Source organism: Ictalurus furcatus, chromosome 25 (genome assembly GCF_023375685.1).
Source record: "Ictalurus furcatus strain D&B chromosome 25, Billie_1.0, whole genome shotgun sequence".
NCBI lineage: Eukaryota > Metazoa > Chordata > Actinopteri > Siluriformes > Ictaluridae > Ictalurus > Ictalurus furcatus.
This window is the reverse complement of record NC_071279.1, coordinates 13,819,691-13,833,039: the sequence shown is the minus strand read 5'-3', so window position 1 is coordinate 13,833,039 and position 13,349 is coordinate 13,819,691. Positions and strand designations below refer to the sequence as shown.

Here is a 13,349-nt window from a genome sequence, read left to right as displayed (position 1 = left end):
AGATAGAAACGATTTTCAGTCCAAGCGCTGTCTATCAGGGTTCAATGAACTAAATCCGACAGCCAAAAAGGAACTTTGTGATTATTGTTTTTATAATAGCAGGTCTGATAGTATTTCCAACTGTAATTCAAATGATAGGTTTATATTAACACACTCCTTTTATACTGTATGTTTATTTAGTAGCACTTCATTACCTGGGACTTATATAAAATAAACTGATTAAAAAGATATTGTTGGCAAATTCCTGTGGTATAACAAGAATAAAACACTTCACGATGCTTCATTATTAACTTCATGTTGTAGAAAAATAATCAACATCAGGATGGTAATAGTAGCTCAGCATCACATCATTGTTGGGATTATTGTTGATTATTTCCTATAAGAGCACACCCCCATTGGTTTATTCACTACTTCTATTTCAAGGCACTAAAACATTTTTTTTTTTTTTTAGAAAATCCTGGAAAGGAAATCCAGGAAAACTGTCACGGTTATCCAACTGCATTAAATGAGGAATGAAACTTACCTCTTTCTCCCTGCGGTCCGGGCAATCCTGGCCTTCCCGGGAAACCATTTTGTCCAATCCGGCCAGGTTCTCCACGAGGCCCTGCAATACCAGGTGGCCCAGGAGGGCCTGCAGGTCCAGGACTGTTACTGCGCATGTCACTGGGGATCTGGTTCAGCATCTCATTGAATCGGCCCATCTGACCTTGAAGTAGAATACTTACATATTAGCACTTACTACAACACAATGGATTGATTGACATTTGTGCACCAAACGTAATGTAGACTGCTGTAAAGAAAAAAAAATTGTGAATTCAAAATAACACTCACTGTTGACTAAATGTTCACAGACTTGTCTGGCAATGGAACGCATCATGCCCTGAGAGGCAAGGTCACCCTAAAAGACATAACACCAGAATTCCTAATTGCATATTCATGCACAAAAAAAGGAAAGGAAAAATCTGAATCCAAACTATGAATAAAAATGAAATCAAAGCCATCACTCACTCTTTCACCCTTGTCTCCCTTCATTCCACTGGGTCCCTGTGAAAATGAAAAACATATTCTACTTTACATACGCCACCACATCTGAACACCCAAATTCTGCTTGCTCTTAAATCTCCTCAGCCACAACATTCACTGCTTTAAACAAACATCTATTAGTTTATCGCTAGCTGGAAAATCTCTCAGACTCTTGATGTCACTGAGTGGGTTTTGAGGAATGCCTGAAGGCTGCTGTCGATCTTTGGGTGAAAGAGGTAAAAGTGAGATGCCGTGTCGTCTTCACACTGTTGTATTTTACACAGCCATCTGACAACGTAATATTAAGTTCTTCTGGAATGTGACTGATTGTATCATTGCTTGTCTAACTGATATAATAGTTTTCAAAGAAATTATTATATCCACCTGTATTATAGCATACCATGTGCTCTCTCTTTAAAAAAAAAGACTGTTTAAGAGTATGGTCTAGTGAGTATTTACTTACAGGAACACCGTTTTCACCAGACTTGCCAGGAATTCCAATAGGACCTGGCATTCCAGGAGATCCAGGTGCACCCTGCACAAAAATAGCATCAACATCAAAATCAATACATTTTACAAAGACACAAATGGGACTATTTTCAGCATCTATGTAAGTTTCCAATGCTTCGCCTTCACAAGAAAGAAGCAGAATGCCCAGGCAGGAGCATTTTCCAAAAGAGATTTCACTATGAAATCCTTATTATTTGAACACACCATTGGTCCCTGTGGGCCTCTGGGTCCGGCTGGTCCTTCTTTCCCTGGGGGTCCCTGTATAAAAACACACACGCACACACACACACACACACACACACACACACACACACACACACACACACACACACACAATCAGATCCAGATTTCCAGAGTACAGTACAGGAAGATCTACTTTTGGACAGTAATGCACTGCACTCAGATGGGCAGCAGAACTCACCCTCACACCAGCAATTCCCATAGGGCCGACAGGACCAGCTGGTCCAGGTGGACCCTGCGATAGACAGAAACACATTTACACACTTGACACACTCTTAGCAGTGAACACACCTCATCTATCTTTGACTAAGCAACTTAAACCAGTTGCAAAACACACTTTCCAGTATTTTGTTTTTTTATTTTGTTATTTCTGAATTGCTTTAAACAGCTTCAGCAGTTCACCCCCCCCCCCCCCCCCCCCCCAACCCATTTCTTCCCTCCTCATCAATCCCAGCTCACCGTTGATGCCTTGGTGTAAGATTTACAGGGAACATAGTATATGCCAGATCCATTTTACTGGCCATTATAAACCTGGCTGCAACTTATTAAACACATGTTGCTATAGCATCTGCATCTAGTATGTTCACCTGCAGAGCACCCATCATGAATTTTTTTTATAGTGTGTTCAATATGCTACAAATTTTTTTTCCTTCAAAATACCCCTTCTTATTCACTTATCTCTTCTCATCATTTTGATCTTTCATAGAAGCAACTGCTTAAGATTGTTTTTCCATTGCAAAAATAATATCAGTTTACAGTAGGTGAAAATATCATAAATGGGTTGAATTTAACTAATATTTTTTTTCATTTTCTTGGGATTATTAAGACTATGTAGACATATTCATTTTAAGCTTTAAGCTGTTTTATTCTATTGACAGATAACGTTGCTTATTTTAAGCATTTATTTCTAGAAAGAAACATAAATATCCTGCTAATTGGAATAATCTTAATCATCATGCTTTTCACTAATTTCACTAATTTCACTTTTTGTATGATTTTGTTTCAAATCACATCATCCCACTGCTAAGCTCTGACATTCAGCAACATAACCAATGAAGAAACAACAGCTATACCTGCCTGCCATAACTGTTGCTTAGTTACAGTTAACTTGCTGTAATCCTTTTGCTAGCTCCATACATGTTCTAAATTTAAAAAAAAGCATCCTGGCAAAGCATTCAGGAAAGCTTTAAACCATCAAATGCACTACAACACTTAATATTGTGCTGAGCCAATTTATGTTTTACAGATTAAATCTTTCAGCGTGATCTATGCCTGTGAGTAACTGCTGCCTCCCTACTAGCGGATAGGTTCTGAGCTTTGGAGTCCATATGGAGTCCATCCAGAGTAGTAGCATGAGCTGCGTAATGTTTTTTTTTTTTTCTCCAAAAATATACTTAGTCAATAGAAAACTTACTTTCTGCCCAGGTAGTCCAGCATCACCGGGATCTCCTTTCGGTCCTGGACGCCCCTATGGAAAAAAAAGAAGCAGAAGATAGAGAGGATTTTATATTAAAACCATATTCATCAAGGTGAGTGGAGGAGGTTATGTACTGTCATTCTACTGGAAATCTGACACATAAATCAAATCGATAGGGCAGGATTTTAGGAAAACTGCTCCTTCACGATGTCTGATTTAAAAAGGGAAGGAAGAGACTCCGTAACTGAGAGGAGGGAAGAAATGATCTGGAGTCAGATTTATGTAGATACATTAAGAATAAGGTGTTTTAAAGAGTGTCGAGTATTCAGTGTGAGGCCGACAGACTTGGAGGAATGCACGACGCCGAACCACAGTTACTGTGCAATTTCCACTCAGGGCAAAATAAATGTTCAGGGTAATCCTTCAGTTCAGGGGCCCTTAGAGATATACAGCTCGCTACTGAGAACTGGCTGAGAGCAGATACAATGGACTGGGAAGGAGTCTATGAGAGAAGAAAAAAGCCAAAAGGATGACTTACAGCTTCTCCTGGAATGGAGTGCCCACTGGGGCCCTGCGGTCCTGGAAGACCCATCGGGCCTGGTGGACCCATCTCTCCACGAGGTCCAGCTGGACCCTACAGTATCACACACATGAGAAAAGTCTTAGCCATTCACTGGTTCATATTTGCTCACTTCACTGAATACCATGTCTCAAGATAAAAGTTTATGGACAGGAAGTCCAGAATATGATACTTACAAGAGCGCCATTTTCTCCTTTTTCACCTCGAGGACCTTTGCTCCCAGGTGCTCCCTGGGAAAGTCAAAGAGATATTTCACACACAACACTCCAGTGATCTGCTCACACAGCAGTCAATTATCAAGCCAAAAGGTGCACATGACCTGCCTTTGACCATCCGTGTCGACATGGTTATTAAACACGCCGGTTCTTACAGCAAGTTATAGAATTAATTTACTTTTTCAACAGGGTAGAATTCTTTATGAATGTGTTACATATGATTAGTTTGTCTCAGCTAGTTCATAAAACCAGAAAAATAAAACACATCCCTCTTGGATATACATATATTCTGTTAATATGTTGAGCAGCTCTCTAAGAATAGTTTGTCCAATAAAGGAAGTTATCACTTTTCCCCCTTATTCCAAGTAATGTCAACATGTATACTCTCCTTAGTTTTATACTGTAGCTAAGTAAGGAAAGCTCACATCTACTGGTTTAGTGTGATGCAAACTGCATGCTGCAATGCTCTGTATTAAAAAATAAATATACAAATCAAACTGGTACTATATCATCCAAATCAATTCTTACATCGAATTCTGCTTTCAAACATTGAGTCAGACCTCCTTCCTGAGTCTGATAAATGCATGGAGTGACACCAAACTATGTGCTGAGGAAGTGATTCCAGCATCAAGATCGCCGTTGTCCAATTTTTTAATAGATAACAGCGTGTCACACAGTGTTCGAAACCACATAATAAAGTCTGATACACAAAACAGTTTGAGGTAAGTACGTAATGATTTAAACATGCATTTTGCACAAAGCAGACTTTGAGACTTTGAGCTTCCTGTGCTTTACCACATTACCACCAAATCTCCAAAACTACAGAAGTAAACTCTGGATACCAAACGTGTTGGCACTTGGAATACAAGGACATTGTTTAAATTATATTTTAGGCCAAAATTTATTTTCTTAATGGCTTATGCTGTGCTCATGATGGATAAAATCCTGAATGAGAAACAGCACAATGGTCTAAGGCTAATTCTGAGCTTACTAACAGACAGCATGTGAAATGGATATACTGCACCTAGCTGGACATACTGTCTACTCCAGGTACTCCTTTTCTAAAAAAACATCTTACCACAGGCCCCTGCGGTCCGGGAAGCCCAGAGCTGTCTGACGTGCATGTGCAGGCGTTGGGAAGAGGTGGACACTTGGACTCATCTCTCTAGAACATGAAGATAGAATGAGCGAGATTAGCGGAGATGAATGAGGCCGGTGAGGATTAGAGCAGCAATTGCTCTGCTGCCTCAAGAGTAAATCTTAGTCACAACTCTAGTCCAAAAAAAGGGCAAAATATAGAGGAGAAGAGGGTTCTCAGAGATGAACTCACAGCAAAATGAACACCAAGAATGTGCAGAAGAAGTCGTATAGCTACTAATGAAAGCGGTCTCAAAACTGAATGCAGTAGTTGGTTATGTGGAATTGGGGGGGAAAGGTTATGTTTAAAAAATGGGAGGAAAACATGATCTTATTCTTTGTTTAAAAAAAAAAAATAGGAGAACTTTCAAGAGGATTTGGTGGAGACATGGGAAAAATCATTTCCAATATTCAACTAAGAAAAATGACGTGTGTGCATTAAAATCCATATTTTCCACCTGAGAAACACTTATTATTGCTGACAGCATCATTTAGAAGCTGGATTCTATTAAAATCTGAGTGTGATGTGAAGAATGACAGCATTTCAGCAGGGTGGCTATGTGATCCATGTGGTGTCACTCTTTTATGTCGACGGAGGGGTTTTGAGCACTTTCGTCTGTGGGATGAGGAATTAGGGCATGCTAGTACAACAAAAGTATTGGCTGTATTGGCTGAAAGAAAGACGATATAAAGACAGGGCAAACGGCAAATCAATGACATTAAGCTGTTTTGAAGCTGCAGCTGAGCTGCTCTTGTCCTTCAACCGCTAATTATATCCAAAACTCCATAATTTCATGAGCCTTTAAAAGCAGCAATTTGAAATGCTTTTTGTTAAAGCTCAAATGGAAACAGAGCACCGTCTGTTTCTCAGAGATGCTCATCCTACATGATGAGCCTTAATTCTATCTTGCCAAAAATGTTGCTGGTATCAAAGCATTTTCCCCATTTATTTCCATATAAACACACTGGGGCATGATAACATTTCTGACAGATGTTATGCCAAAGCCTGAGCTATAAATGCAAAGTATGGGAAAATGTTCTTGGGGGGGTGGTTGGGGGAGGGGATATGGGTAAAATCTTTCAAGTATTAGTGTATTAATGCAGAAACTAAAAGGAAAACAATAGAAAGAAAGGATGACACAGATGTACAAGCGCAGATGTTTCTGTCTGGATAATTATGACATGTCTTTATGTTTGTGCACATGGCTGCTATGTTAGCTCTTGGCATTCTGTCGACAAATTTACACACTCGAGTCACACAACAGAAAGGAATAAGAAACCATCCAGAGAAACAAGCATAAAGACTGGCATTGAGCTTGTTTAGGTTACTCTTACCATTGAGGGAAGGTCACAACATCTGTCCCGGCTGGTCCATCCCAGGCTACAGATTATATCGAACATCTGGAGCTGGAACTATGCACCAGAAAAATTAAATCGCATGTTTCTCATCTTTGATCCAAGCTTCACATTTAAAGACTCAAAAAAAAAAAAAATGAGAATGCAACAACAGATTAAAAACACCAGATAAAGATAAATGACAGACTTTCAGCTGGGAAATCCATCTGGGGGTTTTGCATTTATCAAATAAAAAAATATACACCAATAAATTAAAGAATGGAACTCCACATGCTCACATGCTAAATTTCAGATAAATTCAAAATGCTTCACTCACTGTCGCAGATTCCCCTTTGGAGCCAATAGATTTGGACATTTTGCCCAGCACTTGATAGCCATCTGCCGATGTATTTCCAGCTTCTTTAATTTCTTTCTCAGCCACCTGCTGGCAGTCCAAGTTCAGTTTGACGCTGCTGGGCGAGACCATGATGTGAAGCTGAAAAAAATTTATAAATGAGGATCATGAGACTGTGGAAAATACTGGCTCATCAATGAGTCACTTGAGAATAGGACCACTGTCTGTATTCCTGTGTATCCTGTGTAAACAAGGGGTATTACCTCTTCATGGCCTCTTAGAGATCTCAAACGAACCTTGATAGTTTACCGTGTCACACTGACCTAGATTACAAACACTTATATGGATATAGAATGCAGATGTGATGATGATGAGCAGAGCTGGAAAAGAAAATTGCCTAAATTGGAAAATATTTCCAGATGCACCAGATGCAAACAAACATCAGACGGAAATTAGCAGATTAGGATTGGTATTTTTTGATCTTTCTCTTGTGTCATTTTTTTTTTTTTGGTACTATTATAACTCATAATAAGTGTAGCTTCACACAGTGTAACGTCACAGCTTCAGAGACCCTGATTTGATTCTGATCTCAGGTTACAGTCTGTTTAGGGTTTCATAAGTTTCCCTTATGTCTGTGTGGGTTCCCCATGGTTCCCAGATTTCTTCCCACCTCCCAGATGTTCATAGGGGAACTGACTACACTAAATTGCCTCTAGTTGTGAATGTGAGTGTGGACATTGCTCCTTGATGGACTGGGATTCCATCCAGGGTGTATTCCGATTTTGTACCCAGTGTTCCCAAGATCCCAGGATCTGACCAGGAAAAAAGTGGTTATTGAAGCTGAGTAAAAGTCTTGTGTTTGCTTCCCAGTGGGTGGTCTCTCATTACCATATACTAAAATCATTTGAAATCTTACACTGCATGTCGTAGAGCAGTTTTGTCCCACCATTAGTGTTAATATAACACACATGCCATACATATCCCCAGTAACCACAGTTTACAATGATGGAGTTAAGATAGTGATATTATTAATAATATGTGTCTTTTCTATCTCTCGCGTTCCAAACTTTGCACGCGTTCCACTCAACAGCAACGCTCAAGAGCAGCTGTTCCCCACCGCCTCCTCCCTTTGGGAAAATGGAAGATTCTTAAGATCATGCCATAATAAGTGGCTTCTGCTCAACATCACTGGAAGTGGAAGTTCTAGGTTGACATGAACACTTTCTGGACGTCACGGTACAGTCATGGCTCTGGATTTCAGACAGTCTACAGGCAGGAACATCATGCTGGGAAACTTGGAGCAATCTTCCCCGATCTTCTAGAGCAGGGGGTAAATGAGGTGAAGTGAAGCAGCACTAAGAAGATGGAAAAGGAGGGGGGAAGGGCCCTAATGGGACAATGTCTGGGAGTCAGTGTGTCTGGGAGAAACGTTACTCAGCAGACCTTCCTTGTAGAGCTCTGATAGATTTCTACCTCCAGCTCTGACAAGGCATGATGCATTCAACTGCAGTATTATGTCATGAGAGATGTACCTCCAAATTTCTTCAGTAGTCAGGCTGAATAAAAACTTTCCAACAGCATCTTCTGGGGTAATCATGTAGTTTGTTTTAGTCATACTGTATGTTCCAGGGCTGTCAGAATAAATTTCACCGTTCGAATAACTTGTCAAAATATGCATGTATTATCTTTCGAACATGTTATTATTTCCATAGCAACAGCTCATGCACAGGCACTTATATGGAAGATACTCCTCATAAACAGATTTTTTTTTTTTTAACCTCATTGATATGGTACATTTTCTGTGAGGAGACATACTGTATATTTAGCCTTTTTTGGAAGACGTTTCCAGTGTCAGTACTCAGAGGTAAAGCTGAAACTTTTTGTTTTCTGACTTGGGAAAATCTTCAGGGCGAAAGGCTTGGCGTTTTCCTGTTTCTTGGTAACATGAGAAGCTGCACTTATTAACTTTAAACATTAACTTTTAACTTTTAAGAGAGAAAATAAGAGATGCTGGTGAGGGAACCATTGTTTAAATAACTTGTTTCACAGATGTTCAACAACATTAACAATATCTATAAACTGATCTGATGATAATAATAATAGTTTTTCTTTTTAAGCATGTTTAAAATTGTTACTGCTGTAACAATTGCTGCAGTACAAGAGACTTTGAGATGTGCTGTTCTTGGAAAAGAATCAACTTTGAGGTTCAAGATTTATATACGATTTATAAAATAGACTGAAAACAATTTTCACCTTTTGTGGTTTGGGCAATACAAACACACAGTCTAGCCTTACAGATAATTTGTTCTGTCCTACAATCATGGACTCATAAAACATGTTCTATTTAAATGCATTAGTATATTTAAAGGAGTTGGCCAGGCCTAGAATTCTCTAAGTGATTGTCTCCAGCTATTTTTCCTTTGACTAAACAGTATAGAAAGGTATTATAACGTATAACTATCTAATGACTATTAATTTCAGCTTTTTCTGACATCTGGTTTCTGGATGAGCTCACTGCTCTCATTGTTCTCATCTTAATTAGAAAAATGGCCCCAACTATAATGAAAAACACGAGGGACTGTAATTATCTGTTTCTAATGTGAATATGACTGAAACATTGATAGTTTTACACATCATTTCAATAAGATGTGTTAATGGGTCATTCATTTGTGCCACATTTATGGCATTCAACCAGTTTTATCGGATGGTCAAAGGACACACTCCATAAATATTGGTCAGGATGCTGTGCAAAGCTGTTGTTCTAACAACAGTGTCAATAGCTACTCTATAATCTCAATGAAGGAACACTGACCCAGGAACTTAAGTCCAGGAAATGAAGTCCAAGTCTGGTATGTAAAAGTAAAGCTTCTGTGGATTACTCTTAAAGGTAGTCTTAGAGGTATAAGACCACAAAAGTTTTCTTAGTGAAAAGTAATTCTTAGAGCAGCTCTTAGCGTTGAGTAGGAGTTAATCCGAGGAGTAATGTTTATGACAGTTGCATTGCCATAAATCGATCGATAAGCAAATTTTAACTTGTGTTTAAATGAAAATAAAAAATATAAATAATAATCAAAAAGTAAACTAGTCATGTTTCATAAGACAAATATATTTCTGTTTAGTCTGTTTAGAAAGAAATAAATAACCTGCATTTAATATGCTACAGTTTCAATTCAAATGGATTTAACGCCACTTCCGACATAGATATCCAGTTACAGCTGCTCCACAATTCTATGTTTTTGAGATTTAGCCTGTTTATGACATTATGACATATAAAACCATGAATCAGTTTTAAACACTATTCTCTGCCAACCCTTGTGGCTCAGAAAACTCATAGTCTGCACCTTACAGCTCATTTATACAGCTACCCCAAGGGAGATTAATAAAACAACCTAGAGTATAAGTACCAATCATCAGTGGAAGAGGATGCATAGACCTCAAGTAGAAAGTCTAAATCATCTGTGTTTATCTAGGAACGCGAGATGATTTAACATTTTGCAGTCCAAAGAAAGGTTTCATATGTAACTGTGGAAATCTATTCATTATTCTTAAGCATTTACTATTTTAATAATATTCCCATTGTAGATCTGAAGCATGATATGTAGTTTTCATATATGTAATCTTTCATGGAATAAGTGAAAAGCCTGTGCTGCTTGATTTCACTCCATTTACACAGTGAATGTTTGCTTTTTGGTGGTAGGGAGAAGTGATAAGCAGTTTCCTAGGGAGTAGTGAAGACCCTCTCCATTCACATCCTCACAAGGAGGTAAACTACAAAAAAAAAACTACTGCAGTGTGAAAATAACTACAGGAATTCCCTCATCGTGTAATTCAACCCAGTAGATGTTGGGACACAGCCAGGCCAGTGAGAGAGAGAGAGAGAGAGAGAGAGAGAGAGAGGCTCTGATGTGAGAGATGGATAGGGAGGAAGACAGAAATGTAGATAGATAACGTTTGTATAAGGTATGTAATTTGTAAAGTGTGTTTAAAAAAAGACCTCAAGAGACCAAGATATTGATGGAGATGGAGAAAGAGACAGAGAGAGCAAGACAGTCTTCTCCCCCTCCTTGGCCTGCCATTTCACTCACGTTCTGATGTAATTGTTTAATGGCTAATCCTGGTGACCCAATATTTTCCAGCTCCCTCTTCCAGCTAACAACTCCACTATGTTTCAAAAGCTCCAAACAGACTTATAGTGTAGATTCTAGTGAAAATGCGAGAGCTTAGTAGTCCTCACGATCCTTACATAAAGGAGCAATTGTAAATTATGTGTTGCCACATCCCCCTCCTCACTCAGTCTGTTCAGAACCTGGGCAAATAGGATTAAGCACTTTTTCAGAAAGAGTATTAACTTTTCCTGTGTGTTGGCAAGGAGCAGTTGTGCAAAAAAAAACAAAGAGAGAGAGAGAAATTTCCACAAGGTTCCCTTTACCCCAAATGTAGTTAAGCAGCCAAGATATTTGGTGCCTGTGGGTTGCTTCTTTAGTTTTGTACTATAGCTACAAATTGTACATAGCTAACAAGGAATAGAAGTCTGGTTCCCAACAATCTCTGATTAATATGGTTTACGACACAGTGTGAAGCAATGTCCCTGATCCTGACATGCTTCTACTGCTGTAGAACTGCTCTTCTACTGCGCTTGATTAGCTTGATGATCCTACAAGTATACCCTAAAGATCTGTACTTCCCAAAATTTCTTCATCCCCAAGACTTACTCTTACTTCTTTTACTAATCTCACCTGGAATACTTTAGATTCGTACCTAAGACCTGCCACTGTAAGCATAAAGACTATGATGCTCAGAATGATTCCCGTCCAACACACTCAGTACTTTTTAGCTTTATAGCATACTGTAATGATTTATAATTCCACTATCCATTGTCACCCAGAAGAAGAAAGGTTTTCTTTTGAAACTTGTTCCTCTGGCTTGGTTGGTATGGATTTCAGCAAAGCTGCTTTGTTAAAAGTGCTATGCACATAAAATTGAATGCAGTAATTTAGAATAATGTACAAAAACTTTGCCGGGAGGCTGTAGACAGCCAGGATGATTATTTTCTTTTTTTTTTAGCTCAATCTGGCTTCTTGACAAGATATCTCATTGTTAGAATTCATATATGGACATACTATGTACACCTGAAAGCTGAAACATATGTGAATGATATTATAGTTCCACTTTAAACTCTTCATGCTTTTTCACAAGAAAAGACAATATATAGCTTAACAACATCATATAAAGATTTTGACATTTGGGTGAGACTACCTTCCATTACTTAGTCAATCATATCTTGGCTGACCAATTGAATGTGAGGTAAGTGATAGTTTTAATAAACATTTCTAAAACCCACTAAAATTTCAACGTTAGGCTACATAAGGTACGTTGCTTCCCATTTTTCCCAGCTGAAATGATAGAATGCACAACATCACACATTGTCCATTAAACATTCCCTGCAATTCGAGTTTTTATGTACTAATCTGTCAATTAAACTGTCACTTCAAATCCCAATTCCTACTACTGGTACTATTAAAACTATGATTGACGTTAGCTTTACTGATAAATGGCTACAGTATGAAGTGTTTTCATTGCCCCATTTAGGCGTCACGCACATTTATTTCATAAAATCAAATCTGAATGAAGTTGTCTATAAATATCCCACAGTATAGCAAGCAACCTTATTGAGCGTGACCTGTGAAATAGTGTATGATTCCTTTAAGCTACACATTACATAACAGCTCGAAAGTACCATCTGCTAAAGAACAGAAATTTACAAACCACCTAAATGCATATCACCTGTAATCGTAACATCTGGAATGCCTGCTATCCTAGACATCTGTATATCCTCAGGTCACTAAACACATGTAGGTACAACTGGAAACACTTTTGACTGATCTGCCACACCCCGTATAGATCCACATCCAGAGTTCCATATGGAGCACAAAAGCAGCAGCATTTACCTTGTGGAAGCTTCCATGGAATATTTTCTTCAGTTGTGGACTATCAAATGTGGCCTTCTGAAGCTCTCCTCGTGTGTCCTTGTTATAAAATGATATGGTCTGTTTGGAGGCTGCAAAAAGAGAGAGAAAGAGAACAGGAAATTGTCAGATAGGCCTCCAAGATCTTCTTAGCGTCAGTATCAGACAGTACAAACATCCTTCACAGCAAACATGCATGAGCAGTACTGAAATGTTGCGTGAAGCGTGCGCCAAATATGACAATTAGTAAATTGTCTGAAGAGTGAAGATTAGAGGGAAGAAGTCGTGCAAGGTCAAGGCTGCATACTGAGAGAGGCATAAGAAAACAGGCTTGAAGCCTGGAGACCATTAGATACCATTCATGGTGATCTGAGGACAGCCAATTGAAGGAGGGAAGAAAATAATAAAAGCAAGAAAATCAGCTGGTGTGCATGTTCTGTCATTAATGAGCTCCAATGTACAAACTTCTCACTTCTTCAGGACTAATGCTGCCTTTGTAAGTATAAGTTTCTGAAAGTTGCATATGAACATCTCTTGTAAAAGTGAGGATTTGAAAACTAATGTTAATATA

General features: G+C 38.7%; 1 protein-coding gene across 3 annotated transcripts in view; it reads right to left on the bottom strand.

Moving 5' to 3' along the window:
- Positions 1-13,349, bottom strand: part of col12a1b (collagen, type XII, alpha 1b) — an 82,807-nt gene that overhangs the window by 4,607 nt on the left and 64,851 nt on the right. For all 3 annotated transcript variants that reach the window (XM_053614818.1, XM_053614819.1, XM_053614821.1), the window contains exons 62-74: positions 12,761-12,870; positions 6,795-6,953; positions 6,458-6,535; positions 5,064-5,150; positions 3,947-4,000; positions 3,729-3,824; positions 3,188-3,241; positions 1,955-2,008; positions 1,738-1,791; positions 1,487-1,558; positions 1,009-1,044; positions 832-898; positions 524-706 (exon numbers count right to left, since the gene is read on the bottom strand). In XM_053614818.1, the coding sequence (XP_053470793.1) occupies positions 524-706; positions 832-898; positions 1,009-1,044; positions 1,487-1,558; positions 1,738-1,791; positions 1,955-2,008; positions 3,188-3,241; positions 3,729-3,824; positions 3,947-4,000; positions 5,064-5,150; positions 6,458-6,535; positions 6,795-6,953; positions 12,761-12,870 (1,104 nt within the window). The remainder of the gene's footprint in view (positions 1-523; positions 707-831; positions 899-1,008; positions 1,045-1,486; positions 1,559-1,737; positions 1,792-1,954; positions 2,009-3,187; positions 3,242-3,728; positions 3,825-3,946; positions 4,001-5,063; positions 5,151-6,457; positions 6,536-6,794; positions 6,954-12,760; positions 12,871-13,349) is intronic.